The sequence below is a fragment of the Lonchura striata genome, chromosome 9, assembly GCF_050655825.1.
Source record: "Lonchura striata isolate lonStrDom1 chromosome 9, ASM5065582v1, whole genome shotgun sequence".
Lineage (NCBI taxonomy): Eukaryota > Metazoa > Chordata > Aves > Passeriformes > Estrildidae > Lonchura > Lonchura striata.
This window is the reverse complement of record NC_140711.1, coordinates 5,875,229-5,901,356: the sequence shown is the minus strand read 5'-3', so window position 1 is coordinate 5,901,356 and position 26,128 is coordinate 5,875,229. Positions and strand designations below refer to the sequence as shown.

The window sequence follows — 26,128 nt, the reverse complement described above, 5'->3', positions numbered from 1 at the left end:
GAGCGCAGGGCGGCAGCGGGCCGGCGGTGGGGCCGGAGCTGGGGCTGGAGGGCGGCGCAGAGTGTGAAGGCTCCGCTCCTTGCCCAGAGCGCCGACAGGCACGTCCGGTGACACGTGTACCTAGGAATGGTGTGTTAAATGGGCACCGCCATCGTGCTGTACGGAGACGGCCCAGCCCCGCCCCTCTGTTCCCCGTGAGAGTAACCTCCTCTACCATGCCCGCCCCACTCGGAGACGCCTTTCAGGGCTCGGCTGCCACGGACCGAGAGGCTCGTCGGGAGGCGGACGCCCAGCTGCGCCGACGAGGCAAGCGAGAGGCGCAGGGAGCGAGCTCTCCCTTCCCCACCTTCCCCGCGCCGTACAGCTGCACCCCGACCAAAATGGCGGCGGCCATGTGGCGGCCGCCATGTTGTGCCGTACAGAAACCCCTTCCCCACCGGCGAGGGGCGCCGGGGTGACCCGGCTCCGCCATCTTGCCGTACGGCGGCGCGGCGGGGCCGGGGCCGGGGCCGGGGCGGGGGCCGGGGCGGGCCCGGCCGGCCGAGGGCGGCGGCGGCGGTCGGAGATGGTGATCTGCTGCGCCGCCGCCAACTGCTCTAACCGGCAGGGCAAGGCGCGCCACGGCGCCGTCTCCTTCCACAGGTAAGGGCGGCCCGCCGCAAGTGCCGCGGCCGGGCCGCCCGCGACCCGGTCCCGCTCCCCTCCCCGGGCCCCCACGGCAGCCACTGCCTTTGTTTCCCTCAGGGGAGACGGGCTCGGGGCTCCCGGATCCTCCAGCCCGGCCGGCAGCCGGAGCGCCCCTCGCCACGGGGCCCGGCCCGCCCGGTCTGTCACCCCGACCCTCCCCGGGCTGCGCCCCCGCTCCGCCTCAGCCCTCGCCGGGGATGCTGCGGCCGGGAGTCCCCGGGAACAGCCCTGCTCGGGCGTCCCGGTGGAAACAGAGCCTGGCTGCCCTGCTCAGGGGCTTCCTTCCGCTGCAGGCATTTCTACACCTAATTAAATGTTACTGAACACACCCGGGGTGAGCAGCAGCCGGCTCGGCGTGCTGGCTGAGCTGAGTGTTTTGGTGGTGGGCACGTCCCCCTTCCCTGTGGACAGGCTGTTCCTCGTGGGGGTGGTGAGCGGAATAATGGATCGATTGCTGATGGAAATGGAAACACCTTTTAGTCCTATGCTTGTTGTGAAGTGGAGCTGTTGATGCAGTGAATGAATATAAAATATTTCAGCCCAAAGTGAAATTATTCTTAAATGAGTGTCATTTAATTCGTAAATGAGTGTAACTTACCAAAACACAACTTTCCCCAAAATCTCGTAAACCTAGCCGCTGCCTTAGACTTGGTCACCTTAAAGGTCCTTTCCAACCTCAACAGCTCTATGATTCCGTGGTTCTGTAATTCTTAAAGTAACAACCCTTCTGGTTTCCAAAATGTAGCTTTTTTTTTGTGGGTTTTCTCTCTTCCTTTTTTAGATTCCCTCTAAAGGATTCGAAGCGCTTGATTCAGTGGCTGAAAGCTGTTCAGAGAGACAACTGGACTCCCACCAAGTATTCCTTTCTTTGCAGCGAGCACTTCACCAAAGACAGTTTTTTCAAGCGGCTGGAAGACCATCACCGGTTGCTGAAGCCCACTGCTGTCCCCACCATCTTCCAGCTCGTGGAGAAGAAGCACGACAAGCTGGATTATGTCAGGAGCCGAAGGAAAATAGCCAGGCAGGTGCTGGTGCAGGATGGGGAGGCCCCGCAGGAAGGAGGCGGTGAGGTAGCACACAGGGCCCCATCTTCTGGCCAGGACTTCATGCTGATGCAAGGGACGAAAGAGATGGAGGAGGCTGGTCTGAAAGAGGAAATAGGATCGATGTCCAAGGAGGACCAGGCCCTCCACAGCCAGCTGGACGGCCCGCGGAGAAGGACGTTAGGGGATCATTTGGGTGCGAAGCCTGGGGCGCAGGTAAAGCCTGAGAGGTCTCCCGCGAAGGACTGTGCCAGGGGCAGCTGGGCAGGGAGCTGGGTGGCCGACAGGAGCGGCGTGTCGGTGGACGACTTCACCCCTCCTGCCTCTGGTGCTTGCAAGTTCATCGGCTCCCTCCACTCGTACAGCTTTTCCTCCAAGCACGCCAGGGAGAGGCCGTCTCTCCCCAAAGAGCAGCTAGAAAGGAAAAGGCCAAAGAGAGACGTGGAACCGAGCTGCAGCAGCCACCTCTTGGGTCAGGACAAGGCGGTCGTGGAAGTCTCCCCGACGTCATCTCTCACTGCCACCCCCCAGAAACCCTCCCAGGGTCTGTCGGCGTCTCCGGCAGACCTGACCCCTCGGCCCGCCACCGAGGCCGTGCTGGGGCGGAAGGGGGACACGGACGCCAACCCCATGTCCATCAACGAGGTGATCATGTCGGCCTCGGGGGCCTGCAAGCTCATCGACTCCTTGCACTCGTACTGCTTCTCCTCCCGGCAGAGCAAGAGCCAGGTGTGCTGCTTGCGGGAGCAGGTGGAGAAGAAGAACGGAGAGCTGAAGCTCCTGAGGCAGAGGATCAGCCGCTCTGACAGCCAAGTCAGGAAGCTGAAGGAGAAGCTGAACGAGATGAAGCGGAACAGTTTCCCTTACTTGAACAGCCTGATATCCCAGGACTGTGGTCAGTATTCCCAGCAGTGCTGCACTGAGGTGGAATTCCCTCTTTTCTTAGGGGCTGTTTAAGCTGGAGGCTGTGAAGGTGTGATGGGGAAAAAGTATGAGAAAGGCACACTCTGGGAAGGAGAAGTAGCAGCTTGTGTAAGACCAGTGGATGCAGGTTAAAGAATTCACTCAGTGAGCACACAAGTTAATTTTTACATCCCTAACCTTTCCAAGATGTGGAATGGGAATTTAGGTTGTGGTGTTGTAGGTGACTCTCTTGATGAATCTATTTTCTTTTATTTCTGGATTATTTTAACTTGTTTGTGATGCAGTGGCTCCTGTTAGGATTTTCCTTCTTCCTTTGGTACATGTCTGTGATTTTTTTCTGGTGTGTTAATGAGCTGTCCTAGCAGCAGGTATCTGGGAAAGCTGTTATTGCCTTCAGTGGCATAGGAAGTAGTTTTGATACTGGATTTCATATACTGCACTCAGTTCTGAGGATACAGGAAATATAAGTGAGGTGGGAGGTATCAAATATGACAGTGTCGTGATGCAGGTCATGTAGAAAGTTTGTTGCCTAGAAGTTAAATTGAGCCATAACTCTTCTTGTAAAAAAAAAAAGGTGTCTTTTAATGTACAATGTGTACACAATGACTGGTTGCAAAGTGCATTTCAGGGCAGGAGTTTAGGACCATCTAATGGTGGTGTGTGTGTGTGTGGCTGCTGAAAAAACACTGGTTATAAAGGTTTTGTGATGTGGGGCTTGCTTGGAGAAGTCACCTGTGGAGGTTTGGGTGTCTCCTGATGGCTAATTCTCACCTTTCCCTTAAGGAGAAAAACTTCATGGCTTCTTCTGGAGCTGTTGGGCAGTCACAAAGGTGATGCTGGCATAGACAGGCACCTTCTCCAGGCTGTTGCAGCATGGCAACTTCCTCACTGGAAGAGGAAAGTAGACTCTAAAATTCATGAAGGTCAACATCCAGCACTACTTTTCCCATGTGTATCTAATTTTTCAAAGTATGGGAAAACTCACAATTTTATTTGGGTAGAGGAGGGAAAAGTTTTCCCCTGGGAAATCAGCATAGTCTTGTTTGTACCTTCTGGTCTGAGGTTTTGTATTGTTTAGGTGTCAAACTAAACAAAATAACTAAATACAATTTTAGGGTTCCGTAGTTGTCATTCATATATATATATGTATGTATATGAAATATTTATTTATATATAGATTTTAAAAGTTGTCTGCCTGTGTTGGAATACCTTCACGAGATACTAATTGCAGAAAGAGTATCTTTAAGGATTTTTTTTTTATTATTATTCTGGTAAGCACTATGATTTTTCTCCTTTTTCCCAAGATCAGTGTTTTTATACATATATCTTTGAGAAGTGAATATTTTATGTTCTTGTAAAATATATTATTAATATATGAGTTACATGCTGTATTTTATAAGGGAAAACGTAATTTTTCTTAGTGAATTGACAAATTCATTACCCATTCTGCCGTCTTTTATCAACAAAACTGGAGATCAGTGTGTGAAAATGAACAATTTTGGCAATCGTAGCTTGGCATGATGGGACGTTTATATGGAACCCTTTGGCTTGAAACTTTTTTAAAAGGTTGGTTGGTGACTGACAGGCTTACTGGCTTTTTTTTTTTTTTAGCTTCATCTTGGTGCTTTTCTGTTTTAGACTCTTTTCTGTATGCTCACAGCACTAGTTTATGGCAGTGAAAATAGCTGATGAAGTGCAGCCAGCTGCTGCCAGGCAGAGTCTGGTTCATGCTCAGACACTGAATTTTACTGTAATACAAAGCTGAGTTAAGAAAGGCTTTTCATATTCATAAAAAATATAGTCAGGTAACACATTAGGTTAATAATAGTCTTTGTTAGCAGCCCTGTCTCAGTTGTCCCAGCTCATCTGATGTGTGGTTGAGGTGATGGTTTTAGCTGTGAACCTGAGCCTGCATATTATTTCCTGCTAAAGGCATTTCCTTGAGTATAAGTACCTGACTGGACTGACCGTGCAGGTTGTTACCTGTCTGCATCCCTCACGTTCAGCTGCTTCCACAAAATCCTGAGCACAAAACACCAACTTTAGGCCCACACTCATTCGGCAGGATTTCATTTTGGTGCTAGTTCTCACATACTTTCCTCTAGTGAGACAAATGAATTTCTGCTGGCTGTACCCAAGCTGCAGCGGGCTGGGAAGAGCAGGTTTCTGCAGGACTGCTGCACAGCACTGCCTGCCAGCCACGCTCTGGGCAAGTGGCTCCCAACTCCAGCTGTCACGATGTGCTTGAGTGGTGTTTCCCAACCTGTCCTACCAGGGCCATCAACTGGTTTGGGAGAAGCCCCAGGCTGTTTTCAGCACAGCACAGCTGCCATGGAGGCCTTTTCTGTCTAAACTTTGAATTTAGGCATTTGCTTGGTAGGAAAATATTTCTTTCTGCCTCAAAGGTCCCAAAGCTGAGGACTGCTGCTGGTGGACAAGCGTGGTTAGGCATGGTGTGCCAGGCAGGACAGGCTTAGATGTGGCTTCTGGAGAATGACAGGATGCATTGGGAAAAATGAGGGAGAGCCAGCAAGCAACCAGGGATGCATCCTGGAGAAGTCATGGCTGTCCTAACAGCATTGGCCTCTGCTACCCAAGCACCATCTGTCTTGTTGTGCATGCAGGTCTCACAGCTCTGCTGTATCAGCTGTGCTCACTCAGACAGGAGATCCCAGCAGCTCTGTCCACAATACCACCTCCCCTTGCTGTGGCCCAGTTTGGTCTGGTTGTAAAACTACATCTCCCAGCAGGCAGCAGGACCAGTGTCTTACCCAAACATGAGCTCACTTCCCTCATAGCCATCTTACCACCCTGCGCAGAGCGCTTTCTGGGGCGGGGGGGCTGCAGGTAGAGCAAATAGCAAAATATCTGCAAACATGGCTGGGCATGGAGCAAACACAGGTAGGATTCCATGGGATTTGAGTTCCTGTGTCCATCAGAGGTAAAGCTCTTAGAATGGGGGTATGAGGAGCCTCTTCCATGCTGCATGTCTGTTTTCGTGAAGGTCATATTAAAGGCAGGAGAGTTTGTAAAATGACTTCATGTGAAAAATGGTTAGAACTCTGCTAGGAATCCGTGGGAAATCTGGCTTGGATTTGTCTTTGAATATCTGTGCAAAGCCAGTGTAGAAATGGGGTCATCACAGTATTTATTGCATGCAAATGCGGCATAGTTGTCGAACTTGGAACTCTGGGGCAGGCAGAAGGACTGAGCGCTTAATGCGTGGTTTTGTGCTGAGTTGAAGTTCTGAGACCTGGTCTGAGGGGCCTGACGTGGTGTTGCCCATCGTGGTGGCAACAGATTCCATTCATGTTGCAGAAAAGGAAAAGCAAAATCCTGTTGCTGACTGGCAGTGAGAAGTGGGGTTGTGCATGTTTGGAGGTGCTGTTCTTTCACCTGTCTGAGAAGGACTGGACCAGCAAGGGGCTGGTCTTCAGCTTGAAAGTGAAATGTGTCTAACAGGTCACAGAGGTGAGCTGTCAGGAAAATTGCCTCCACCAGGGCAGGCACTGCTAGTCTGGCAGTTGCATGTTAACTTGGAGCTAGATTTTGGAAGAAATCTGATTTTATTCTGAGACAGCAGGTGGTGCTTGTGATTTTTTTTTTTTTTTTTTTGTGCCCTGTCTGGGATGGGAATGGCCAAGGCAGAAAACTGGTCTGTAGGGTGGGCATTTCAAGGAACAAGAGAGCTATAAAGTAAGCTGAGAGTGAGATAAGGAGTAGGAATATGTGTGCATAGAGGCTGAATCCATGGCAGAAGGTGTCTTGAGAGATTTCACCATGGCCTGAACATTTGGGTTGGTTTTTAGTGGGAGCAAGCAGCGTGCATGCATGCCAGCTTTGGGACTTGGTTGAGGGAGGTGGCTCTTTGACCTTCCCCTTGGAGGGAAAGGCAGTTGGAAGGGAGGAAACAAGACTTTTTGCACTGCTGTTGTTTTTTTGGTTTTTTTCAGTGGGATGGTCTTGTTCTTTCCAAGTTTGTTTGGTGTTTTTTTTTTTTTTTTTTTTTTTTTTTTTGCCTAATAGTCTATAGAGTTTGTGCATTAAGCATTTAATTTTGCAACGAGTTGGCAACGACTTGCAACAAAAACCCAGCTTGCAGCTAGGAAGCAATGAAACAGCAAACTAAGGAAAACTTGAGAGTAAGTCAGGCTGAGCTCAGGTATGGTGTTTGGTTTCTCATAATAGAGTATAATTTAAAATACATTTTCTCCATGTTTTGTAAAGCAGAACTCTGGCAATGACACTACAGGCACTGGAGCATTACCACCTTGACACTTGGCTATGAAATGAACTACTGAGTCTATAGCATGAACATTTGTGAATATAACCCCATTTCCAGCTTTTGGAGCAGAGATGGGATGATCTGTTCGACAGCTGATATGCTGATCCTGGTGGGATGCATCTGTCTTGGGGGAGAAAGTTCTAGCAGGCACAGCTGGTAGGGCTTGTTGATAGGGCCTTAAACTAGCTTGGAAAGGGGAAAGGGACAAAGCCAGGGTCACCAGGGAAGAGCAGTGGGCTGGAGTGCCTAAAGTTGAGGAAAGGAGCACTAATGGGATCCCTCAATCTGCTTCACCAGGTGCTGGTTACAGTGTACCACACCAGAAATGTCTCTGCATTCATACACCCAGCAGGAGGGACCAGTGAGGAGCTGGAAGCTTTGGCCCAGTCCCAGAGATCTGACATCACTGGGATAAATGAAACCTGGTGGGAGTTTTCCCTGTGACTGGAGTGCCCTGATGGACAGCTCCAGGCTCTTCAGGAGGGATAGGCAGGGCAGGAGAGGCAGAGGGGTGGCACTCTGTGTAACAGAAGGGTTGGAGTGTCTGGAGCTCACAATTGGCAGTGGCACAGTTGAGAGCCTTTGGATAAGAATCAAGGGGCAAACAAATAATGCCATTTCACTGTGGGAGTCTACTCTGGACCTGCCAGCCAGGACAATGACACTAACAAATTATTCCTTGAGGAGCTAAGGGATGATTCCATGTCAACTGCCCCAGGGGACTTCAACCTGCCAGAAATTAAGTGGGAGCATCTCACAGCTGGTACAGCCCGGACCAGAAGGCTCCTGAAACACCTGCATGACAACTTTATGGAACAGGTCCTAAGGGAGCTGGCTTAGGAGGATGATCTTGATCTCCTGCTTGTCATCAGAGAGGATCTCATGAGCAAAGTGAACATTGGGGCCAACTTGGCCACAGCAACCATGGAGCCATTGAGTTTAAGATCTCTGGTGACAGGAGGAAAAGTGCCTGAAAAACCTCAGCTCTGGCCATGAGGAGAGCAGACCTCAGGCTGCTCCGGGAATTAGTGAGTAAGGTCCCCTGGGAAATGTTTTTTCAGGTTCTGAGGTCTGTCAGTACTTGTCACTTCTAAACATCATCTCCTAAGGGCACAGGAACAGCAATTCCTAAATGTCAGAAGTCAAGCAAGTGGGGCAGAAGGCTGTCTTGGCTGACCAGGGATTTCTCTTGGAAATAAGATGGAAAAGGAAAGTGTGTGCCCAGTGGAAGCAAGGTTGGGTGATGTGGAAAGAACACAGAGATGCTGCTTCCCACTGTTGGGAGAAAATTCATACAGGCAAAGCTCCATTGGAGTTAAAGCTGCCAGAACTGCAGAGAGCAATAATTTTTTTTTTTCAAATATATAAATGGCAAAAGGCAGTTTAGAAATAACATTGGCCTGTTCTAGGATGAGGATGGTCACCTCACAAACAGGGACAAGGCAGAGGTGTTTAATGCTTTCTTTGCCTCTCTCTTCAACGTGCATGATGGATCTCGTGCCACAAGCTGGAGAACCATGACTGTGAGAACAATCAACTCCCAGTTGACCTAGAAGGTGTGCAGGATCTGGATCCTTACAAATCTGTGGAGCCTGATGGGATTAATCCAGGAATTCTCAAGGAGCTGCTGATGTCATTGCAATGCCTCTCTTGATGATTGATTTTTGAGCACTCTTGGGAATTTTCAGAGGCTGACTGGAAGCTGGCAAGTGTTGTCCCAATTTTTAAAAATGAGAACTCCAGAGATAACAGACCTGTCAGTCCCAATTCAGTGCCTGTTAAAATAATGGAAAAGATTATTCTGAGAAGTACTGAAAAACACCTAGAGAACAATGGAGGCATCAGTCACAGCCAGCACAGCCTTAGGGGAAAGTCCTGCTTGTCAAATCTGATTTCTTTCTATGATGGGGTAACCTGCCTGCTTGATCCAGGAAACTTGGGAGGTGGAATCTTTTTAGACATCAGCAAAGCTTTTGGTACTGTTTCTTACAGGATCCTTCTGGACAAAATGCCCAGCCCACAGCTGGGTAAGTGTGTTACACAGTGGGTGAGGAGCTGGCTCATGGGTCAGGCACAGCAGGTGACAGTGACTGGGGTGACACCAGGCTGGCACTGGTCACTGGTGGGGTTCCACAGGTCTCCATCCTCAGCCCTGTTCTCTTCAACAGATCCTCATTAACAACTTGGACACAGGACTTGAAGGACTACTGAGTTCACAGCCATCACCAAGCTGGGAGGAGCTGTCACTCCCCTCAAGAGCGTGACAGCAAGGGAGAGACCTCCACAAATCAGAGATAGACCATCTCCAGCTGTGTGGGCTTTAACAAGGACAAGTTGCCATGGACACCCAGGTCCATGGCAAGTTCAATATGAATCAGCAGTGTCCTGGCAGCCAGGAGGGACATCCCTGGTCCTGGGGGGCATCAGGCCCAGCATTGCCAGATGGGCCAGGGAGGGGATTGTCCTGCTCTGCTCTGTGCTGGGGCAGCCTCATCTCGAGGCCTGGGAACAGGTTGGGGCACCAGAGTATAAAAAAGACATTAAGGTATTGGAGAGGGTCCAGAGGAGGCCACGAGCATGGGGAGGGGTCTGGAGAGGCCTTGTGAGGAGTGGCTGAGGGCACTTGGTGTGTTCAAGCTGGAGAGGAGGAGACTGAGGTCAGACCTCACTGTGCTGTTAACATCCTCACCTCCTCACCCAGGGAGTGGAGGGGCAAGTACTGATCTCTTCTTCTTATATCTTCTCATGATCAATGACAGGACTTGAGGAAATGGCATGTAGCTGAGTTGGAGAGGTTTAGTTCAGAGGTTTTTCACCCAGAGCATGGTTGGGCATTGGAACAGCTCCCCAAGGAAGTGGTCACAGCACCAAGCCTGCCTGAGTTCAAGAAGTGTTCAGATGATGCTCTCCAGCACATGGTGTCATTCTTGGGGTGTCTAGTGCAGGGCAGGAGTTGAACCTGATCCTGGCAGGTCCCTTCCAACTCAAGGATATTCTGTGTTGGAGATAGAGCACATCAATGCCAGAATGTTTTACTGGTTTGCTGGAGAGAGCATCAGCAAAGTGCCTGAAGGGGTGCAATTCTCAGGGCAGAGCAGCAGAGTATAAAGCCACCTTCTGTACGTAAATATGGATAGAATATGCCAAATGAGGCTGCTCTTTAATTATCAGAACCTTGATGATGGTGATGATTTAAATGCAGTGAGCAACTGTGCTGGAGGAAGAATTTCAGGGAACTGCCCAGTTGATGCTGCAGACCCCACACTTTGAAGACTTGGGATTTTGTTTTGTTTTGTGGTTGTTTTGTGGGTTTTTTTGGCTTTTTTTGTTTTGTTTTGTTTTGGTTTTTTTTGCGGGGGTGTTGTTTGTATCATTTTTTCCCCCTCAAGTTTTCTGCAAGAAGTGTTCCCCAGCTCAAGGAAATGGGTTAGGTGCCTTGTTATCAACCAGCTGGCCACTCTCTGTGGCTTTACAGATAAAGCTGTGGAGGAATTTGTGCCAGCTTAGCTTTCTGTGCCAGGGATCCCACTTGAAAGCCACACTGGCTGTGTAGACGTGGCCTGAGGGGGCTGTCCAGCTGCTCTGTCTGGTTTGTGTCACAGGGAGAACTCTATCTCCTGGTGCAAAGCCTGGACAGCCAGTTCCAGGCTGACTGTGCTCCAGTGCAGGGTGGGATTTGGCTTGTAAACTCTCTGGCAATGGAAAAGATGTGGGAACAGTCTGCCTGTGAGTTTGGAAAGGTGTAGCGGGGTCTGGTGGTGAAGTGGAACTGACCTGTGTGCTCAGGGCGTGGGCAGGGGGGTTGTGGCCTGAGTGGCTTCCTGAAGGAAAGGGATCAAGGTGATCAAATTGCTTATGGGTGTGTGGTTCTGTTGCCCAGACTGTTACAACTCATGAGTGTCATGTGAGATCTTGTAGAACCACAGGATGGTTTGGGTTGAAGGGATCTTAAAGCTTATAATGTTCAAAGCCCCTGCCACGGGCAGGGACACCTTCCACTTCACCAGGTTGTAGAGGAATGGGGTCTTGGAGATGCTGGGTCCCTAATGGCTTCCAGAAAATGTAGAGAAAGTGACTCCAGGAATGTCCTTGTTAAGGAAGAGGATGCAGAGAAAGCTTCCCTGTCAGTAGGTAAAAGAGGAACTGTGCATCTGAATGCATGAGAATGGCATTTAAGAGGACCCCCTCTGAGTGTGAAGCTTTAATTGTGGAGAAGGGTGACCAGGGTCTCTTGTGCTGCAAATTCTCAGTGTCATTTGTATTCATGACACTATCATACACTTACCTTTTAGGCTACTCTTCTGGGGTTTTTGTAAAAAAGATGTGCTAGGTGTTTAGACCTTTAAAAAGGGATATTCAGGCTTCTTCATCAGTGTCTTGACACTGAATTTGAAACAAACCAGCTCAGCATAGAACTTCTTGCTGCTACAGTAGTCTTGCATTTACCTGCCCCAACCGTGACATAAAAAAGCAAATTGCATTTCAAATGGCTGCTTTTTATTATTTTTTTTTCTGATGGATTCAGACACTGTCCTGTCTGCTGTCTCCCCTCTTGCTTTTCCACTCTCCCAGCTCAGCCTTCCAGCCAGGAAGGAAAAAATTCTTAGTCCACCAGTCAGAGACCAACACTGAAGGTGAGAAGAGCATGGGATGAGATCAGGATGTCTGCACTTACCTGCACTTCACTGAGCCCGTGGTCCTTATTCACTTCTGCTGCTCTCGACTTTTCCAAGCCACATGAGAACTAAAGAACTCTTCAGCTTTGCTGCCATTGAGGTAGTTTAGAAAAGTGATCCCTTGGCCATGTTGTTTGCCCAAGTGCCAGAGACTTCAGGATGTACAGTTACATCTTCACTTTGCAGCTGAGTGGAATTCCAGCTCTTTGGAATTGAGACCAGCTCACCAGGTCAGGCACCTCCAGCCAGGCTGGATGCTCTACAGCAAGGCAGTGGGGTCAAGCTGGGGTGCTGGAAATGATCACTTGGCTTTTCTTGGTTTATAATCAAGTCTAAAGGGTGGGAATGGCTACAGCCATACATCTTGTTTCAATGCTTTTTCTGAAGTGCAAGCAGGAGAAAAGGAAGTGCTCTATGAAAGCACTGTGGTGACAGAAACTGTCCTGCTCCTGGGGTGCTGACCCAGGAGAGGGCAGCAGCAGCTCAGGCTGCAGGCTCCTGTAGGTTTTTCAAAGCTTTGCTTTTCTCTTCTCTCATGGGAGATGAGCATGCAAAAAGCTTGGAAGGAAATGCAGCTGAGAGTGAAAGGCAAGCCTCAGCTGGAGGGGGGGAGCAATATATATGCTCCTTATCCACAGAACTGTGTGCTCCCCTCATAGAATTGGAAAGGTGAGTACAAGGAAATACTGTCCAGTACACTGACACTGCTGTACAGATTGTGGGAACCCCTTTCCAAGTCCTGGGCAAGCTGCTGGGGACTGCACAGTCTGACAGGTGTTCTACAGATCCTGGCTCTGATGCTGCAGACCTTTATCACTGATTTCCTAGTTAGCTCTCATGTTTCTTCATGTTGCTTCCCTTGCAAAATGCTTCATGATAAAGCAAAGCAAGTAGTAGCACTTTGATGACATGGGCTGGCTTTTCAATTCTGCTGTCTGTGGGAGAATGAATGCCACAAGTGGCTTCTTTTACCCAGGAAAGCTGCTGTTCTCCTTCAGCATTTCAAGTGTGGACTGTCCTTCCTCCTTGCTCAGTCTTTTAGCCTGACATTTCATAAAGAGTACAGTGGAACTCAGACTGGTTAAACAAATTTTGGCCACAGCCTTACTCTTTTAGGTTGTGATTTCTCCCTTCAGTTGAGTCTGTGCCTTTTAGATCAGCCAGACAAGCAGCTTGTTCTTGTATTCTTGCTCTCACTAGGTGTGGAAAACACCCCCCTGCAGCGCCCACCTTGCCTGTATGAAATACTAATCTCGTGAGGGGGAAGAGGACATGTTTTAAGCTTACTTCAGTCATATTTCTTTGCATAACAGGCTACTGAGAGTAGCAGGCACCCTGTTTGTGTGGGAATCCATCTTTCCCAACATCCTGTGGGTGATGTTTTGCTTTCCCTACTTACACGTTAGTAATGGATTTGCTCTGCTCTTCATGTGGGTTTAATTTGTCTGTCTCCATTTTCCTGATGTATTTTTTTCAGGTCACAGCCTCTGAAAGTAAAATGCAAAACTGTTTATCAAAACTCTCCTACAGCACCAAGTCTGACAGAATTCAAGAAGCATTTGGAAGCATTTGGACAATGCTCTCAGACACATGGTGTGACTCTTTGGGATGGTCCTGTGCAGGGCCAGGGGTTGGACTTGGTGATCCTTGTGGGTTCCTTCCAGATCAGCTTATTCTGTGGTTTTGTAAAATGATTTGTTAAAGAAGTTTTAACTTTGTGAAACAGACCTTGGTTGCTTTTTCATAACTGCAGTGACAAAGGGAAGTGTCTTTCTCTTCCGTTTACTCTTTGCCTCAAAGGCACCCAAGTATTTTTAAAATGTTTGCCTTAGTCCAGAGCTTTAGTAGAACAGCTTCTGAATGATCCTTGCTTGTCTCTTTGTACAAGTTCAGACCATTGTTAACCTCTTAAAAAATATTATAGCCAAACTTTGATCTTGACTATGTACACAGCCTGGTTTTCTTTTGAAATGAGGACTCATTTCCTCAGCCTCTGAAACAAACAGGAATGGTATGTACTCAGTGCTTGAGAGAGATTAGCCCAGAGCATTAGAGGTTTCATTATCCTTTAATGATTATTCTTTATGCTGAGGTTTCAGTCATCTTCTTCCCTGCACATAGACGGGAGGGGACTTTTCTTTCAGATCAAGCTACAGAGAGGAGAGTCAGAAATGAACCACCTGCAAGAGTGTATGTATGGCTAAGAGCTGGTTTGGAAACAGACCCACATTCCATAACTGTTCGTTGTTCCCCATCTCCCACCTTGGAGCTGGCAGTGCTCTAAAGAAAAGCATTGTTGTGATGTTGAACCATTTCTGAGGTGTTTTGTGTTCACCTCCAGCCAGCTGGAGGCAGCTCACAGCAACCTGCAGAGCACAGATGCCTGAGTTTTCATTCTTCCTTCTTTCTTTTCCTGCACAGAGACTCCCCAGCTGAACCCTGTGATGGAACCCCTGTCCTGGATGCTGGGCACCTGGCTCTCAGACCCACCAGGAGACGGCACCTTCCCTACCATGAAGCCCTTCCAGTACCTGGAGGAAGTGCACATCTCTCACGTGGGACAGCCCATGCTCAACTTCTCGTAAGTCAAGGGATCTGCCTGTGTTGGCAGCAGCTGCTGGATGGGAGCAGGCATGGCTCCAGGGTGATTTGTTAGTTAGGTTTCTTTTCCAATGGCAAAGTATATAGATTTTCACCTACCAAACGAGATGATGTTGTGGTATGTGACTGCATTGTCTAGCTTTGATTTTTCTTGAAAACTTGTGATTAATTTGCATTACAAATTCCAATTACAGTGGCTCACAATGGGTAATTTTAGATGTTTAGCTTTAAGGCATTTGCAATAGTGTGGCAAAAGCTCATAGGCCAAGAAATGCTTATAATATATTGTAATTAAGAAATAGCTTCTGATTGTGATAACCTGAATTATAACGTCTCTATTGTCTCACCCTTCATGTGAAACTGAAAATGGAATAAAAGTTTTTAAAACGCCTCTCAGTTGCCCTATCTCTGAGTCAGAAGAGGGCATAATCCAACAAAAACTTGTGATTAATTGGCATTCTTTGTGAAATTCCCACTTAGAGCAAATGAAGGAGCTATGGCATGGCTACCAAGTTTCTCCATTTGAAGCTGTGGTCCTCTGTCTTCACCACTGTGAAAATCAGAGAAAAATCACTGCTTATCAAACAATGTGGGATAGGAGGCAGGTAGCTTAACTACTTGCTTTGGCTTCAAGTGGGTGTTCTAAGAGAAATCAAAAGAAATACAGAAAGAAGGAAGTGACAAGTTGGCTACTGCTCAGTAGTGCTCCAATGTTCCTTCAGGAGGGGTGAGTTGGAAAGTGTGTTGCTTTGAAAACCAAGAAGAAAATAATTACAAGATGGAAGTGCTGTGTGAGAGATGCCCTGTGTTCCTGGAGTGTGGTGGAGCTGCCAGCTCAGCCTATGACTGCTTTAGTCCAATTTCCAAAAGAAACAAAGCTCTGTCAGACTTGCTCTGGCTGTACCTCCCTCCCCAGCTTGTGAACAACTGCTTTTTTTGAGTCACCCTCTTTTTGCCCCCCTTCTTTTCTTTGTGTGAAAGAGTTACTCAGCTTTGGGCTGTCGAGGTCGAGGAATCACCAGGAAAATAGGCAGCAGTCCTGGAGGACAGACACCCTGTGCTTTCCTGTCTCCTGGAGCAGTGGCTCTTAAAAGACAGTCCCTGTATCCCTTAAATGCTCCAAGCACTGAAAGTTGCCTGATTTCAGGTTGTTTCTCCTTTGATAAGTATAATCACCCATGTTATGGGTGACCAAACCTACAGTTTCTAAGGCCTCCTGAAGAATAAATAAGAGTCTGAGATGAACTTATCTTTTTGAAGGGGTTGATTGTCTGCTCTGTTGTTTCCTACAGCAAAGAATATACAGAAAAAACTTTTCCAAGTGTAAAAGCTAAATAAAGCTGATACAGTGATTCCAGATATTTGAGAAAATGAAGGTTTTGAGACATGTAGTTCAGCATCTGTGAAACATCTGAGTTTCTGAGGGGTTTCTGAGCTAGTTCTTAGAAAGACCCAGGGACTGTGGAAAGTGTAAAGTTTGAACTTAAAGTCTTAACTCCAGCTCTAAGAAATAGCTCTGCCTCTCTAAAGTAACCATATTTTTCCAGGTTTACATCTCTCAACTGTGAAGTGTTGTCAGTCTTCTACTCTTGAAAGAGTACTGCAGACACTCATGTGATTAAATAAGAGGAAACCAGGCTAAAAAAATGTCTTTTGAGTGCAAAACACATCAGCATTTGTGCTCTGCTTTCCCCTCAGGTTCAACGCCTTCCACCCGGATACCAGGAAGCCCATGCACCGGGAATGTGGATTCATCCGCCTCAAACCTGACACTAACAAGGTGGCCTTCATCAGTGCCCAGAACACAGGTACACACTGGGGAAAAGAAGAGGTCCTTACTCTGTTGGGCCATTTCAGCACGTTTTCAGAAAGTTCTTGCACCTCTCACAGTTTCATTTAATTAATTTTCCCTGTTGGAATCGCTGATCTTTGGTGCTGGACCCACAGTGGTTCCTAAATTAGGAGAGCCTCCCTGTGTTGGTGTAGCACCTTGTTACTTCCTGCCTTATGGGGTCTGAATGACAGAGAGCCACATCTCAGTTATTATAAGTGCAAGTTTTAAACCCCAGTTGATGCTTCTAAAATGATGGTGCTGAAGGGAGGAGTGCCAGTTGTGCTGTGACACTCATGTGAATAAGTCCAGCTGGATTTTTGTGAGCATCATTCCATGTCTGAGGCTGTGTGGATCTGCAGTTTTCAATTAAAAAAAAAAATAGGACAAATAAAACCATTCTCCACAGGGAGTGCTGGTCTGTTAAGCAGCCTAATAGATCATGGAATGGTTTGGATTGGAAGGAACCTTAAACCTTAAATCTCATTCCACCTCCCTGCCATGGTCAGGGAAACCTTCCACCAGACCAGGTTATTCCAAGCCCTTTCTAACCAGACTTTGAACACTTTCCAGGGACGGGGCAGCCACAGCTTCTCTGGGCAGCCTATGCCAGGGCCTCCACACCCACACAGGGAAGAATTTCTTCCTAATATCTAATCTAAATTTCTCCTCTTACAGATTAAAAACTTTTTCTTTGTCCTGTTCTTATCTGAATGTGTAAAAAGTCCCTCTTCCTCTTTTTTATAAGCCTCCTTTTAAGTACCGAAAGGTCAAAATAATAATTGTGACATGGTTAAATAACCTTTGTAGCCTAATAATATGTATGCCCTTGCTTTTCCCTAGGTCTGGTGGAGGTGGAGGAAGGGGAGGTGAATGGACAAGAGCTATCTATAGCTTCTCACTCCATAGCCAGGATCTCCTTTGCCAAGAAGCCCCATGTAGAGCAGGTGAGTGCACACAGAGTGAGCCATTTCCATGCACTGCTTGCCCCAGAAGGAGTCTAGTTGAGAGGATATGTTATTAGCATGCTTTAATTACAGAATGCCATCAGGAGTTCTTGGAAGTACTGCATGGCATCCTGGCTTATTCTTTCTGCAAGAGCCTTCAGAAGAGATTTTATACATTATGAGACCCAGAGGAATCATTATGATAAAACTGACAGGCTGGATCAGACCAGCTAACCTAGAATCCTGTCTCCAGAGTGGCCAGTAGCAGGTTCTTAGAGAAGAAAATAGGAAAGTCTTGGCTAAATACTCCTTTATGGCAGTGGGATAAGTTATTAATGCTGGTTTTCTGGATTGATTGCAGTATGAGGATGCACATTCAAGGTATGGTCAGTATTGGGCCTCATGAGGATATTTCAGGAACACCTGCAGATCTTGCTCTCTTGCTTTTCAGAGCATTCAGACCTTGCTCTGGGTTCTTTTCCCATCTCTGGCTGCAGGGTAGGGCTGGCACTTGCTGTCAGCTCCAACTTTGGTTGGCTGCCTTTGGGGGTTTGACTTTTTTGAGTGTGTAGTGGGGGTTTGTTGGTACAGCTGGTAGTGGTACAGCCAGCTGTGAGTGAAGTGGCACTGCTGGAGTCAGTGTGGCATCCCGAGGTCACCTCTGGAAGTGTCACTGTCACATCTGAAGCTGTTGTAGCTGAGCAGCAGCTGACAGCAAGGCTGAACAAGCTCTCACAACCTGATTTTTGTGTGCTATAAAACTGGCTCTTAGACAGCAGAGAACACAAGTTTGTGCAGATGTAGACAAAAATTTGATTTGCCTAATCAGATAATGTCCTAACTTTGGGAAGTCCCTGCTCCCCTGCCTTTGGATGCATGTTTTCAGTTGCTGGGTTTCCTGTTTGCCAGGAACAGCTGTATTGCCTCCTTCCTGTAGCAGAAGTAAAGCCATTAGATACTGTGGGTGTCAGCAGGGAGGCAGAGCTCTGCATGGCAGACATTAAATGAAAGGGACTGTCCCCTTTGGGTCACTGCCTGAACTGAGGGCAGATAGACTGGCAGGAGGGGAGGGCAAAGCACAGAAAGCCAGCTGATATCTTCCTAGCTGAGAGCTCCAAGGCTGGCCTTGGCTGCAAGAAGGAAGCTCTCAGGCTGGAGGTCCATGCTCATCTGGCACCTGTGGGAAGCTCAGGCCCAGGGACTGGTCCTAGTGAGTATCTGGGAGGCCCTTGCTGGTGAAGGAGGGTGTGGAATGAGAGGGGTTGTCAAAAAACCACCTCCCAGAGCCTTTTCTTCTTCACCAAGAACAACTTAAATTGCCTGTGGAAACAGAGGCTACAGGTTTGTGAGAAGGACATGTGTGCTGCTGCTGTAGTTGCTCATTTTGAGAAAACTTCACCATATTCTTGCATTCCTGGTGAAAAGTGATTTCATGGTGGCTGTGGCTTGGCTGAGCTGTCACTGAGGGAGGAAGGCCCATTTCCTGCACCAGGCTGTATCATGAGTGGTTTAGGTTGCTTGAAGAATCACCTTTAAAGGTGTTACCAATGCAGATGTAATACAAATTTGTGAAAGCACAGCTTAACAAAATTTAATGGCAAGGTTGCCTCTGTTGCTACTCATGGATGAGGAAGGGCAAGGGCAACCTCCATTCTTTACTGGATGCAGGGGGAATATAGTAACTGAAAATGAGGAAAATGCAGAGGTACTTAACACCTTCTTTGCCTCAGTTTTCTACAGTAAGACAGGTCATCCTCAGGATAGCTGGCCTCCAGAGTGGATAGATAGGGACAGGGAACAAAACAGTCCCCCTGTAATCCAGGAGGAAGCAGCTGGTGACCTGCTGAGACACTCAGATGCTCACAGGTGTATGGGAGCAGATGGGATCCATCCTAGGGGGATGAGGGAGCTGGTGGATGAGCTCCCCAAGCTGCTCTCCACCATTTACCATCAGTCCTGGCTCACCAGGGAGGTCCCAGAGGACTGGGGGTGCTGGTGTGACCCTGTCCACCAGAAGGGCCATAAAGAGGCTCTGGGCAACTCCAGGCCTGTCAGCCTGACCTCGGTGCCCAGCAAGGTTATGGAACAGATCATCCTGAGTGCCATCACACAGCACCCAAGGGATAGCCAGGGGCTGATAGACCCAGCCAGCATGGGTTTAGGAGGGGCAGGTCCTGCCTGACCAGCATGATCTCCTTTTACCACCAGGTGACCCACCTGGTGGATGGCTGTTGTCTGCCTGGACAGCAAATCCTGTGACACCGTGTCCCACAGGACACTCCTGGAAAAGCTGCAGTGCACAGCTGGGACAGGAGCACTCTTTGCTGGGTTCAGAACTGGCTGGATGGCTGGCCCAGAGTGTGGTGGGATGGTGCTGCATCCAGCTGGCAGCCAGGCACCAGAGGTGTCACCCAGGGCTCTGTGCTGGGGCCAGTCCTGTTTAATATCTTCATTGATGATCTGGACAAGGGGAGTGAGTGCACCATCAACAAATTTGCAGATGACACAAGCTGGGAGTGAATGTCAGTCACTACTCCTTGGAGAGTAGGAGAGCTCTGCAGAGGGACCTGGACAGGCTGGATAGATGGGCTGAGTCCAACAGCATGAGATCTAACAAGTCCAAGTGCCTGGTCCTGCACTTTGGGCACAACAACCCCCTGCAGCACTACAGGCTGGGGACAGAGTGATTGGACAGTGCCCAGGCAGAAAGGGACCTGGGGGCACTGGTCAGCAGCAGCTGAACACGAGCCAGCAGTGTGCCCAGGTAGCCAAGAAGGCCAGTGGCTCCTGGCCTGTGTCAGGAATGGTGTGGCCAGCAGGAGCAGAGCAGTGATTCTGCCCCTGTACTTGGCACTGGCGAGGCCACACCTCAAGTGCTGTGTCTAGTTTTGGGCCCCTCAGTTTGGGAAAGACATTGAGATGTTCAAACACATCCAGAGAAGGGCAACAAAGCTGGTGAAGAGTCTGGAACACAAACCCTGTGAGGGGTGGCTGAGGGAGCTGGGGGTGTTTAGCCTGGAGAAAAGGAGGCTGAGGGGAGACCTCATCACTCTGCAGCTCCCTGAAAGGAGGGTGTAGCCAGGTAAGGGTTGTTCTCCCAGGCAACCAGTGACAGGACAAGCGGACACAGGCTTAAGCTGCACCAGAGGAAGTTTAGGCTGGGCATTAGGAATAAGTTCTTCATGGAAAACATGATTAGGCACTGGAATGGGCTGCCCAGGGAGGTGGTGTAGTCACTGTCCCTGGAGGTGTTTAAGAAGAGCCTGGACGTGGCACTCAGTGCCATGGTTTAGTTAATAAGATGGTATTATGTCATAGGCTGGCCTTCATGGTTTTAAAGGTCTTTTCCAACTTAGTTAATTCTGTGATTCTGTGAACCTGTCTTGTTCCATGGCTAATGGTCTTGGAGCTGGTATTGTCGAGGGGGCTGCTTTCTTTAGGAGAGAAAACTCCTTGTTTATTTGCCTGCTGTAGTGAGGATGTGCTTCCTTGGTGGTTCATTGGCAGCAGGCACGTGGATGGCAGAGGGAAGAGAGCACAGGTAAGGGATTCAGCTTGTGGACACTCGTTGCTTGATTTCTTTATTTCTTTTCCTACCCCTGGTTTAGATTACCAGAAAATTCAGGCTCAATTCTGATGGGAAACTCGAACAAACTGTCTCAATGGCAACGACTACGCAGCCCATGACTCAGCACTTACACATTACCTACAAGAAGGTGACTCCCTGACACCAGGAGGGCCGGGTCTCCTTGCCGAGGGCAAGGAGCAAGGACATGGTGCACCAAGAGCAGCAGCAGCTCAGGAGCACAGCATGGCAGACCCTGGAGCTGGCTGCCTGCACTCCTCCCTGGGGCCCCAGAGCTGCCCGTCCTGTTGAGAATGTTACTCAGATGTTTCTGTAATGGTATATAAAAAATAAATAAAAAGCTTTTATTTTTATGGCTGTGTCTTTGGTGTGACTGCAGGGCGGCGTGTGCTGCCTGCTGCTCGGCAGTGCTTGTGGAGGGGCTTTGTGCTTCCTGTTCATTACTAGGTTGGGGTGGAGATCCAACCTCCTGGACAACCTGGGGAACTTTGAGGAAGTCACAGGTTCTGGAATGGATTTGTACTGCAGGGAAAGACCCTGAGAAGAGCAGAGCCTGTCCAATGAAACTTGGCTTAAATCTCAAGAGGGAGCAGCTATATCTTGCTCTGGGACGGAGGAAACTGTCGCAGGCCCTGATCCCAACAGTGCTGTACAGCAGTTTGAAGGGAATTGCTGCAGTGTGGGAGGTCAGGGCCAGACTTCAGAATATCACAAGAGTTTGTGTGACAGCTGTGAGCCAACAAGCAAGAGAAACTGCTAACAGTGGGGCTCAATCTCCAGCTTTCAACTTCCAACTCTGGAGTCAGGATGCAGCCTTTGACCTTTATGAGATCTGTCATGGAGTCCCTCAGCAATGAGGGAGGCAAAGGACTTTGATCACTGCTGGCCTATAGCAGAGACTCTTCAGCTGGGGCTTGGACCAGATGACCTCTGGAAGTCCCTGCCAGCCCAGTCACTGGGAGTGTAAGAGTGGCACAGCCCCACCCCAGCAGGGACCGCCTGTCTGAGAAGCCTCTGAAGGACAGCAGCGACTCAGGAACCTCTGAGTGCTGCCAGTGACTGAGGAACCTCCGAGTGCCACAAGTGGGAGTCAAGCCTTCAGTTCCTGCCAGCAGCCGAGAGGAGCCAGCTCCGGGAGCACCGATGGCGGAGGTCGGGCCAGAGGCACCAGCGCCAGGAGCCGTCCGGGTCTGCCGCATCTGCGTGGATTTCCTGCGGAGCCCCGCTGCTGCCGTGGAGCCCTGCGGGCACGTGTTCTGCCACGCCTGCATCCAGCACCAGGCCGGCCACGACCCCGCTGCCGCCTGCCCCATCTGCCAGGGGCCCATTGGGGCCATCCGCCTGCTGCAGGGGCTGCAGAACCGTGCCGGGCGGGCCCCACGTCGGCCCCGCCGCCTCCATCCCTTCGTGGTGCGGTGGCGGCAGCGGCAGGAGTTGGCTGCTCCTGGAGGTGGCCGTGGCCCGACATTCTCCGATGGGGACCGGGCACCGAGCCCCCCTGGGCTGCACCAGCGTGTCCAGAGAGAGTTGGAGGGGCTGGACAGAAACGGGCCAGGGCAGGAATCAACCTCCTGCACAACCTGGGGAACTTCCATCGTGGCCACCGAGGGAGCGGGGGAGAAGAGCCGGCCTCGGGACCACGTGCACCTCCTCCCCTTGATCCCATCTGATGTGGATCCTCCATGGCCCCTCTGAAATGAAAACCAGGATGCTGAGAAAGGCCTTGCCTGGTTTCTTCTGCTCGTTTGCTCTTTAGTGCAGGATTGAGGGAGTGGGAGCAGTGAGATAGGGAAGGATAAGGCTGTGGGAATATGGGCAGAGGGTGTGATAAGGCTGAAGAACTGGTGGAGAGGGAATAATGTGGATGTTGAAAATAGAAGAGAGGCCATTCCTGGTTGCTTCTGTGCTGCTTTGCTTATTCCTGGGGGAATGCAGTCCAGAAAGAGAAGAGGGAGAGCCCCTTGGATCTCTCAGCAGATTGCTAAGGGAGTAGTGTCTGCTCTTCCTGATGGCCAGGGCAAGGACAGAGACTGAGATGGAGACTGGGGCAGATCCCCCTTTCCTCACCCCACAACAGCTGGAGGAGGCAGCCCTGGCACGGCCACCAGCTGAAGGACACTGCCTGTGGGAGAAGTGGCCCCAGCTGGGACAGACCTATTCAGGGCGTCTCCTCTGAAGAAGCCCAGAGCCCGTCCTCATTTGGGGCATCACCAGGAGCTGTGTGGTGGCTGTGCATCCCAAAAGGTGCCAGGTCCTCATTGTCACCCTGCTCCATGCCCTTCCATGACCCAGGTGGCTGCAGAACTCCTGGCATTGGGACTGAGCTTTTGCGCACACCTCCCTTGGCAGACCTTGTTTCCCAGGAATAGCCCTCAAACATTGGTGTCAAGAGTGCTGGGGGCTGTGTCTGCCCCAGCCAGGGCAGCCAAGCATGGGATGAGGCTTCTCAGGGCAACCACAGCTTCACAGTGTGTTCTCCCCTAGAGATAGGTCAAAATCTGGAGGTGTTAGTGGAAAAACCCTGGCAAGCAGGAGGTGCCTCTTTGATACTTCCCAGCACCTCCCCCTGAGCAGCACCCTCCTGTTGGAGGCCTCAGGATATCAGTAACAGATCCCTTGGAAGGAGGCATCCTTCATGGGAGCTGCTCAGGGACAGGGATCCAAATGATGTCTTTGGGGCATGGAGGAAAGAGGCAGGAGGGATCAGCTCCCCCTGGCAGACCAGGCACGTGTCCTCCCTTGCCAGGGCCTTGGAATGCCTTCACCCCTGAGCAGAGGGGAAGCGAGGTTCCTCCTTGGGAACACAGGACAGCCTGTGGCACCCACAGCAGTGCCAAGGCAGCACCACGATGTCTTCTGGGAGGATGGAGAGGTCTTGGGGGTCTGGTGGTCGAAGTGACCCCGAGAATGCAGCAGTCCTTGCTTTCCAGCCCACGCAGCCTAAGGAGAAGTTGGAATGCATAGGGTTGGCTTCTCAAGGTTGTTTAATTTCTCTTATCTATAACATGCGTTCTCCAGGAGCTGGATCTGTCTAACAGGTCAGTCTGCAGCAGATTCCCACCCCCTTGGGCTGATGCTAACATTTTATACTAAAAACTACCTGTACTGTGTTTACAATAATGTGCCAATATATATCATTTATGTTAGACAATGTGTCTCTACCTTACACCAATAGAAAAATGTCACCATCACTGCAAGACATGGAGGGCAAGAAGAAGAAGGTCAAGACATGCCCAAATCCCTCCATCTGATCCCCTTCAACCCCTTATCTTAAAACCCTAAAAGTCTACTTTTTCACCCTGTGTTAACTACCACCCTACTCAAACCCTTGTGGCTTACAATTCCTCATATGAAGTTGGCAGTTTTTTCCATGGGCTAAAATCGAAGCCACAGGTGTTTTTGACTTTGTTTCAAGGTCTCCAAGCCCCCTGCCAGCCAGGGCAGCCAAAGGGATGTCCTGGGTTCTCACAGAGAGGGGTCAGGGTTGAAAGAGGCTTGGAGTGAGAGGCTGATCCCAGCCCCACAGCACTGGCAGGAGGTTTGCTGTGCTTTGGCAGGAAAAAGCATCCTGGATCACAAACATCCCTGTGGCTGAATGTGACCTGGGGCATGGGATGTGCGTGCACAGCCCCTGGAGAACAGCCAGTCCTCCATGCTCCCCCTCCTGTCTTCCCGTTGCTGCAAATGGATCTGAACTTGCTGGGAATTGCTCTCAGCCTTGCTGGTTTTTAGCAGGGCTTTTAGGAAGAGCAGTGAGAACCACCCCAGTGCTGGCTCCAGGCGAGTCCCACCGGACCATGGTGGTTTTGGCACGTTAAAAATGAAATAAAAGCCCAGGTCTCAGGGGAGCCAGCCAGCCGAGAGCGGATGAGCGCTCCCATTAATGTGTCATTAATGTGCAGCTCTGGCGGCGGCTCTTTTGGCAGTGCCGAGGTAATTACAACCCAGCTGTAAAGCATTGCACATGGATTTATTTACTGCCTTATTAGCAGCATCTGTTCTCCCAGAGAAGTGCCTCAGCTGTTTGTTCTCCTTCAGAGAAACCAATGGAACTCACCTCCTTGGGCTGGAAAGTGAGCTAAGTGAGCACACCACTGTAATTTCATTTTCACCCTGCTTGTTGGTTTAGTGCCTCTCCCCTGCACCTGGACCCAGTGCAGCATGAGGGGGCCACAGAGCTTCACCCCAAATCTGAAGGATACGGCTGTGTTTGAGCTCCAGCAGCATTTCTCTTCCCACCTGTCTCCCAGCACTGCCCCACAATGTTTTACCATCGATCAAGGTAGGAAAAGCCCTCTAAGATCATTGAGTCCAACCATCAACCCAGCACTGTGTTCACCACTAAACCATGTCCTCAAGTGCCACATCCACACTTTTTTTTTTTAACACTCCCAGGGATGGTGACTCCACCACTGCCCTGAGCAGCCCGTTCAAATGCTTGACAAGCCTTTCAATGAAGAATTTTTCCTTAATATCCAGCTTAAACCTCCCCTCATGCAGCATGAGGCCATTTTCCCTTGTCCTGCCCCTTGTTCCCTGGGAGCAGAGCCCAATTCCTGCTGGCTGCCCCCTCCTGTCGGGGAGTTGTGGACAGCAAGAAGGTCCCTCCTGAGCCTCCTTTGCTCCAGGCCAAGCCCCCTCCCAGCTTTCTAACCATTCCTTGTAAGGCTTGTGCTCCAGACCCTTCACATCTCTGTTTCCTTCTGGACACAGCTCTCCTCCAGCAAGAGCCGTGGGGGTGAGCAGGACCCTGAGCTCACTCAGAGCTGCAGCTGCCTGGGCTCCCTGGTGTGTTGCTGCTGCTGAGCCCAGCAGCCAAATCAGTGCTGCAGCAACACTGCCTTGGCTGCTGTCTTGGCCCAGCTTTGCTGCTCAGCACATTTCCCAAGGAGAAGGACGCTGGCTTTGTTAACTGCATGTTGTGGCAAATGCAAGTTAAGTGGCTGCAAATGCACAGGAGAAGCCAATTCATTCAGGGCACAGAGCATCACGGGAGGAGGGAAGCACCATCCAAAAGGATTTTGTTGCCTGTGTTGGGACATGAGGTTCCTCAATAAAAATTCACATCTGGCCCATGCCAACCAAGGTGCCAGGTTGAGATGCAAAGCTTGGAATTACAAGTGTAAATATTTATTTGTGGGCGTGAGATGTCCCAGCCAAATCAAGGCACCCAGGTGCAGGTGGGGTTTTTTAGGAGGTTCTTACATCCATCACCTGCTCAGGTACAGCACAAATTGACTGAGCATTGACAGCCACACTAACAGATCTCCAGCCACAGGAAAACTTGGCAAAGCTGCTCTGTTGCTGCTTGTCCATGGATCCAGGTGTCCTTGAGTCCCTCTGGCTGCAGTGACCGACCTGTGACACCAGACAAGGCCGGGTGGGTCTCAGAGCCTGGGATGCTGTGGTATCTCGTCATCCCAGGGATAAAGCTGTTCTTCATCCCTCAGGGACTGCTCTAGGCCTCCCAAAAGCCAAGCCCTTCTCTCCAGGGCCGGGCTGTTGTTTTGATTGTTTTACTTCAGCACAAACAATACCAAAGTCTTCT

General features: G+C 49.8%; 1 protein-coding gene across 3 annotated transcripts; it reads left to right on the top strand.

Annotated features, from left to right (window-relative positions):
* Positions 1-528: 528 nt before the first annotated feature.
* Positions 529-20,933, top strand: THAP4 (THAP domain containing 4). Of its 3 annotated transcripts, XM_085587599.1 has the most exons (7): positions 529-642; positions 1,469-2,625; positions 14,037-14,196; positions 15,915-16,024; positions 16,891-16,994; positions 17,088-17,221; positions 20,600-20,933. In XM_085587599.1, exons 1-7 carry the CDS (start codon positions 566-568, stop codon positions 20,679-20,681), a joined length of 1,824 nt encoding a protein of 607 aa, XP_085443725.1. In that variant the 5' UTR covers positions 529-565; the 3' UTR covers positions 20,682-20,933. The 3 variants fall into 3 exon arrangements, 2 of the variants coding, with proteins under 2 accessions (XP_085443725.1, XP_021401104.2); XM_021545429.4 differs by lacking the exon at positions 17,088-17,221 and having other exon boundaries at positions 20,603-20,933; XR_014957287.1 differs by lacking the exons at positions 16,891-16,994; positions 17,088-17,221; positions 20,600-20,933 and adding an exon at positions 14,697-14,943.
* The last annotated feature ends 5,195 nt before the right edge of the window (positions 20,934-26,128 follow it).